Source organism: Danio aesculapii, chromosome 15 (genome assembly GCF_903798145.1).
Source record: "Danio aesculapii chromosome 15, fDanAes4.1, whole genome shotgun sequence".
Lineage (NCBI taxonomy): Eukaryota > Metazoa > Chordata > Actinopteri > Cypriniformes > Danionidae > Danio > Danio aesculapii.
Genome location: NC_079449.1, coordinates 987,379 through 995,471, shown reverse-complemented (window position 1 = coordinate 995,471; position 8,093 = coordinate 987,379). Strand labels below are relative to the sequence as shown.

The 8,093-nt window shown below is 35.9% G+C and overlaps 1 protein-coding gene across 1 annotated transcript in view; it reads left to right on the top strand.

Annotated features, from left to right (window-relative positions):
* The window catches only part of zgc:153039 (uncharacterized protein LOC767698 homolog), a 45,690-nt gene extending 37,837 nt beyond the window's left edge, over positions 1 to 7,853 (top strand). The window contains exon 7 of the mRNA XM_056474032.1: positions 453 to 7,853. Within this exon, the coding sequence (XP_056330007.1) occupies positions 453 to 1,369 (917 nt within the window). The 3' untranslated portion in view covers positions 1,370 to 7,853. The remainder of the gene's footprint in view (positions 1 to 452) is intronic.
* The last annotated feature ends 240 nt before the right edge of the window (positions 7,854 to 8,093 follow it).

Below are 8,093 nucleotides of genomic sequence, written 5' to 3'. Positions count from 1 at the left end.
AGCAGTTTCTGAAATACTCAGAGCAGCCCGTCTGGTAGCAACAACCATGCCACGTTTAAAGTCACTTAAATCCCCTTTCTTCTCCATTCTGATGCTCGCTTTGAACTGCAGCAGATCGTCTTGACCATGTCTACATGCCTAAATGTATTGAGCTGCTGCCATGTGATTGGCTGATTAGGAATTTGTGTTAACGAGAAGTTGGACAGGTGTACCTAATAAAGTGGCCGGTGAGTGTATGTTGTATAAATCATATGAACATTTTCATAATTGTCAATAATATTATTGAAAGTTATTTACAAACTGAATAAATATATATTTACACACATTTACACAAGTAAATAAATAGACTCAATGATGGGCTAAATATCGGCAGATTTTTGTGAGTGCAGTTTCAGTGGGCCTACTAATTACTAATTAACTTGTAATTTTTGTGTGTGTGTTGTCGTCTACAGGTGGAATGAGACCCAATACTCTGGTTCTGGGTTTCTATGATGACGCTCCACCTCAGGACCAGCTCCAGGACTCCAGTCTGTCCATGAGCAAATTTTTGGACAATTCCTCTCAAAACGATGACCCGGAAGACCAAGACGAGCCACCGTTTCATTTCCCACCAGTGCGAGGGGGCGTGGCCATAGGCAGGGGCGGGGTTTGGGGCGGGAAATCTCTCGGCCCTCAGGAATACGTTTGCATAATCGCAGACGCAGTTAAAATGCTGAAAAATGTAGCGCTGGCGCGGTATTTTGGTCAGTTTGATCATACACACGCCCTGCAGGGTCCGATATTCGTAGATGTTTGGCCTGTAAACCTCCTGCGTCCTGATAGCGCTGCGTATGTCGACACATGCTCGCTTTTTTTGCTTCAACTCGCCTGTATTCTCAGCATGACGAGGGCATGGCAGAAAGCGAGACTCCGCCTCTTTTTATGTGTGGAGGAGGGGCGGAGCCTAAAGGGCACAGAGCAGAAACTCGGACACCTGTTGAAGGATCTTCGGATGAAGGCAGACATTTGTACGGTTCCCTGGGATTCGGAAGTGGCGCTTCATTGGCAGCGGCAAACAGGAATGGATAAAAATGAAAAAGAGGAGGAGCCAGAAAGCGAAGAAGGTGGAGTCGAAGCTGATAAATTCTTCTCAAACAGTTTTCAGAGTAACACCTCGCGAGTTTCAGATGAGTATTTACAGGCTGTCAATAAGCTGATCCTGGAGCAGAAGCTCCGCCCACCTGCCGTCCGCTTTCTATATTTGCCCCGCCCCCCTGCGGATACAAGCAGATACAGCGATTATCTGAATCAGCTGGAGCTGCTGACCAGGAACCTGGGCCCGACGCTCCTGATCCACGGGGTCACGCCGGTCATCACCACTGACCTCTGATGCTCCTGTTCTAGATTATTCCTAAACAAAAATTCTGGAAAAGCGCACATTTTCCTACATTTTCATTTTTTATTGTTTCAAGCACTTCGCATGTTTACTTCGGATCACGGTATAGATCAAGAATAACCATTCCTTCTCTTTCTATTGCTGGAAATTCTTCTTCAGCTTTTCCTTTCTGAATGTAACAAGTGGAATTCCAGAATGTTCCGCAATATTCCCACTCTGAGCTTAGAGTTGTCAACATTCCTTTGATGTTCCATTTTATCGGAATTTCAAATTGTTCCAGAATGTTGCGTCTCTGAAAGCACAACTCTTGGAATTCCAGTGCTATTCCGGAATTATCCTCGAATAAGGAAAAACATTCCGGAATGCTTAGTTTTTTTTAGAATTGATTGTCACATTTTCACAAAATCAAAACAAAATAACGTTCTGGAAAAAAAAGCTGGACATTCTGGTGCTTTTCCTGAATATTTATCCAATATTCATGGAAGCAAAAACTGGAACATGTCAGGATATTTTTAGCCACTTGGAAAGCATTTTGCATTTTTACATCTGCTGCTTTTCCTGATTGTTTTCCCTAAGACAGATGTAACAAGTGAAATTCCAGAATGTTCCGCAATATTCCCACATTGAGCTCAGAACTGTCATCATTCATTTGATGTTATTTTTTTTCCTGAATTCCTAATTTTTCCAGAATGTTGCGTCTCTGAAAGCACAACTCTTGGAATTCCAGTGCTATTCCGGAATTATCCTCGAGTAAGGAAAAACATTCCGGAATGCATAGTTTTTTAAGGACTGATTAAGTCACATTTTCACAAAATCAAAACAAAGTAACGTCCTGGGAAAAAAAACTGGACATTCTGGTGCTTTTCCTGGATATTTATCCAATATTTATGGAAGCAAAAACCGGAACATGTTAGGATGTTATTAGCCACTCGGAAAGCATTTTGCAGTTTTACATCCAGTGCTACTCCTGAATGTTTTCCCTAAGACAGATGTAACAAGTGAAATTCCAGAATATTCCCACATTGAGCTCAGAACTGTCATCATTCATTTGATGTTATTTTTTTTCGGAATTCCTAAATGTTTCAGAATGTTGCATCTCTGAAAGCTCAACTCCTGAAATTCCAGAGCTATTCTGGAATTATCCTTGAATAAGGAAAAGCACTCTGGAACACATTGTTCTTTAAGGACTGTTCACATTTTCACAAAATTGAAAACAAAATGACATTCTGAAAAAGCTGGACATTCCTGGTGCTTTTCCTAAATATTTATTTAATATTTATTGCAGCAAAACTCCGAAAGTCACTCCGAAAGCATTAAGCATTTTTACATCTGCTGCTTTTCCTGAGTGTTTTCCTTAAGACAGATGCAACAAGTGCAATTCCAGAATGTTCCCAAATATTCCCACTCTGAGCTCAGAACTGTCAATATTCCTTTGTGCTTTCTTTTTTATGGAATTCCAAAACATTCCAGGTTGTTGCGTCTCTGAAAGCACAACTTTTCAATTTTCAGTGCAATTCAGAAATGTTTTTCCGAATTCAAGGATAAGGATGCATTTCCACACCATAACAAGTAGTGGAATTCATCCGTCTCTGAGCTCATGATGCCAACTCGTATTATATTGTTTTTAGGATTATTTTAGTCACATTTTCACAAAAACAAAACAAAGTGACTTTCTAGAAAATAACCTGGCACTCTGGTGCTATTCCTGAATATTTATCCAATATTTATGGCAGCAAAAACCGGAAAGTGTTAGGATGTTTTCCTTAAGAGAGATGTAACAAGTGCATTTCAAGAATATTCCCAGGTATTCCCACTCTGAGCTCAGAACTGTCAACATTCCTTTAATGTTCCATTTTTTTTTTCACAATTCCGAAATATTCAAGAATGTTGCGTCTCTGAAAGCACAACTCTTGAAATTCCAGTGCTATTCCGCACTTATCCTTGAATAAGGAAAAACTCTCCGTAACTTTTTTTTTTTGATTATTTTAGTCACATTTTCACAAAAACAAAACAAAGTGACATTCTGAAAAAGCTGGACATTCCTGGTGCTTTTCCTAAATATTTATTTAATATTTATAGCAGCAAAACTCCGAAAGTCACTCCGAAAGCATTTAGCATTTTTACATCTGCTGCTTTTCCTGAATGTTTTCCTTAAGACAGATGCAACAAGTGCAATTCCAGAATGTTCCCAAATATTTCCACTCTGAGCTCAGAACTGTCAATATTCCTTTGATGTTCCATTTTTTTTTTCACAATTCCAAAATATTCCAGAATGTTGCGTCTCTGAAAGCACAACTCTTGAAATTCCAGTGCTATTCCGGACTTATCCTTGAATAAGGAAAAACTCTCCATAACTTTTTTTAGGATTATTTTAATCACATTTTCACAAAAACAAAACAAAGTGACATTCTGAAAAAAGCTGGACATTCTGGTGCTTTTCCTAAATGATTATCCTAAAAATATTTATGGCAGCAAAAACTGGAACATGTTAGGATATTTTTTGACACCTGGAAAGCATTTTGCATTTTTACTTCCAGTGCTTTTCCTGAATGTTTTCCCTAAGACAGATGTAACAAGTGAAAGTCCAGAATGTTCCGGAATATTCCCACTTTGAGCTCAGAGCTGTGAACATTCCTTTGTTGCATTTTATCAGAATTCCAAATTGTTCCAGAATGTTGCATCTCTGAAAGCTCAGCTCCTGCAATTCCAGTGCTATTCCAGAATTATCCTTGCATAAGGAAAAGCATTCTGAAACTTTTTTTTTTTAGGATTATTTTGATCGCTGGACCAGTAAGCTGGACATTCCCGGTGCTTTTCCTAAATATTTATCCAATATTTATGGCAGCAAAACTGGAATGTTTTATGATGTTTTCCATCATTCTGAAAGCGTTTTGTATTATTACATCTGGTGCTTTTCATGAATGTTTTCCTTGAGAGAGATGTAACAAGTGCAATTCCGGAATGTTCCCAAATATTCCAATTCTAAGCTCAGAACTATCAACATTTCTTTGCGGTTTCATTTTTTTTAAATCCCAAAATATTTCAGCATTTTGAAAAGTTCTGAGAGCACAACTCTTGCAATTCCAGTGCAAATCCGAAATGTTTTTCTTTTCTTTTTTTAAGGATAAGGATGTATTTTAACACCAAAACAAGAAGTGGGAATTACAAAATATTCCAGATTGTTGCGTCTCTGAAAGCTCAACTCTTGTTGTGCTATTCTGGAATGTTTTTCCGTATTCAAGGATAAGGATGCACTTCCACACTGTAACAAGTGGTGAAATTCATCCATCATTTTGGGAAAAAAGCTGGACATTTCAGTGCTTTTCCTAAATATTTACCCTAAAAATATTTAGGGCAGCAAAAAAACTGGAATGTGTTGGGATGTTTTAGTCACTCGGAAAGCATTTTTACATCCAGTGCTTCTCCTGACGGTTTTCCTTAAGAGAGATGTAGAGAGTGCAATTCCGGAATGTTGCAGAATATTCCCACTTTCAGCTCAGAGTTGTCAACATTCCTTTGATGTTCCATTGATTGTTCTATAATGTTGCGTCTCTGAAAGCTCAACTCTTGGAATTCCAGTGCTATTGTGGAATTATCCTTGAATAAGGAAAAACATTCTGGAACGCAACCCAGAATGTTGACTCAGAGCTCATCCAGTACTATTCAACAATATTTTAGCTAATAATGACAAAGGCTTGAATGTATTCCCTTTTATTCACTATGGAAGTAGTTCACTTTATTATTATTATTATTATTATTATTATTATTATTATTATTATTATTATTATTATTATTATTATTATTATTATTATTATTATTATTATTATTGTAATAAGTGGAATTCCTAGATGTTGCCACTAAGTTCAAAACTTCATCATTCTGACTTATTTTCCTTATTTTTTTCCTTTTGACCAGAATTTCCAGGAATTTGGAATTCCGAGATATGCTTGATCATCTCCTTTGTGAGCTCTAAACTCTTGACCATCCAGTGCCTTTCCTGAGTCTTTTTTCCCAAGCAAAAACTGGAATGTTTTAGGGATGTTTGTAAAATCCTCTCCAAAGTTTTTTCTGAAATTGAAATTTCTGGAATTCTCCAATGTTTCCACACTAAGTTCATAAATTATGGCATTCCAGTTCTTTTCCGGTGAATTCCTGGAAGTCCAGAATATTGACCCAGAGCTCGTCCAGTACTATTACTGAATATCTTACCTCATAACAACAAAATCTGGAATGTATTCCCTATTTTAGCCACTATAAAAGTATTGTTATTATTAATTGTTATCATTAAAATAAGTGGAATTCCCAGATGTTGCCACTAAACTCCAAACTTTAATTATTCTGACAATTTTCCTAATTTTTTCCCTTTGACTAGTGTGAAATTCAGGAATATTCTGTAATGTTGCCTCTGTAATCGCTAAACTCTTGACCGTCCAGTGCTTTTGAGGATTTCTTTTTCCATCTAAATCTGGAATTTTTTAGGGAATTTCTTTAATCCTTTCCGAAGTTTTTTTCTGAAATTGAAATTTCTGAAATTCCCGAATGTTTCCACACTAAATTCATATATTATGGCATTCCAGTTCTTTTCCGGTGAATTCCTGGAATTCCAGAATGTGGACTCGGAGCTCATCCAGTTCTATTACTCAATATTTTACCTCACAACAACAAAATCTGGAATGTATTCCCTCTTCTAACCACTATGGAAGTATTTTTATTATCACAATAATAACAAGTTAAAGTTCAAAACTTTAATCATTCTGACTGATTTTCTTTAGTTTTTCCTGTTGACTATTGAAATTTGGGAATATTCTGTAATGTTGAGTCTCTGTGAGCTCTGACCTCTTGACTGTCCAGTTCCTTTTCTGAGTATTAATCCTCTCCAAACTTTGTACTGACATTGAAATATCTACAATTCTCCAATGTTTCCACACTAAATTCTTAAATTACAGCATTCCAGTTCTTTTCCGGTCAATTCCTAGAATTCCAGAATGTTGACTCGGAGCTCATCCAGTGCTATTACTCAATATTTTAGCTAATAACAACACAGACTGCAATGTATTCCCTCTTTTAGCCTTTTTTATTATTACAAAAACAACAAGTAACAAGTGACTTTCCAAACTGTTGGCACTAAGCTCAAAACTTGAATCATTCTGACTGATTTTCCCTTTTTTCCCTTTTGACTATTGGAGTTCCATAATATTCCGTAATGTTGCCTCTGTGAGCTCTGGACTCTTGACCTTACGGTGCTTTTCCTAAGTACACCTGGAATGTTTTAGAGATTTAGTTTTTTAGCTAGTTCAAAGGTTTTTTGAAACTAAAATTTCTGAAATTCCAGAATGTTTACACACTAAATTCATAAATTATGCCAATCCAGTTCTTTTCCGGTGAATTCCTGGAAGTCCAGAATGTGGACTCGGAGCTCATCCAGTACTATTCCTCAATATTTTACCTCATAACAACAAAATCTGGAATGTATTCCCTATTTTAGTCACTATAAAAGTATTGTTATTATTAATTGTTATTATTAAAATAAGTGGAATTCCCAGATGTTGCCACTAAACTCCAAACTTTAATTATTCTGACAATTTTCCTCATTTTTTTCCCTTTGACTAGTGTGGAATTCAGGAATATTCTGTAATGTTGCCTCTGTGAGCTCTGGACTCTTGACCTTCCAGTGCTTTTCCTAAGTACACCTGGAATGTTTTAGAGATTTTGTTTTTTAGCTAGTCCAAAGGTTTTTCTGAAACTGAAATTTCTGAAATTCCCCAATGTTTACACACTAAATTCTTAAATTACAGCACTCCAGTTCTTTTCCGGTGAATTCCTGGAAGTCCAGAATGTGGACTCAGAGCTCATCCAGTACTATTCCATAATATCTTAGCTAATACCGATAAAGACTGGAATGCATTCCCTCTTTTAGCCACTACAGAAGTATTTCACTTTATTATTATTATTATTATTATTATTATTATTGTAATTCCAAATTGCCACCAAGCTCAAAACTTTAATCATTCTGACTGAATTTCCGGAATATTCTGTAATGTTGAGCCTCTGTGAGCTCTCTTTCCGGTGCTTTTCCTGAGTATTTCTTCCAACAAAAACTGTAATATTTTAGCCACTCCGGAAGCATTTAGCATTGTTTTGCGAGTGTGTTTGTTTACGTGATGCAATAATAATGTTTTTACAGCCAAGACTCCAGGCCACTGTGATTTTACAGTAAGCTGTTTTAATGAAACCAAAGTGCTTTATGTTTGTGTGTGTGTGTGTGTGTGTAAAGGGCTCCATATGTGCCTTACATAACAAAATACAAAACAGAAACACACACGACTACCAAACATGACAAAATACCTCCAAGCGCAGGTACGAAATCCCACTCCATTTTGTGTTTGTATTGTTTTTAATATGCAATGATTTTAAGCACTGGACAATTTAAGTATGTTTAAAAAATTGAGATTGTTCATAATTGAATAAAAATAAATGATGTTTACTATTGAGTACTGTTGACTTTTTTTAGATCAAATGTTGCTTGGTTAATGATGGTTTATGATTATTATTATTATTATTATTGGTATTAATATTATTATTATTATTCTTTTTATTGATATTATTATTATTATTGGTATTATTATTATTATTATTATTATTATTATTATTGGTATTATTATTATTATTATTATTATTATTATTATTATTATTATTATTATTGGTATTATTATTATTA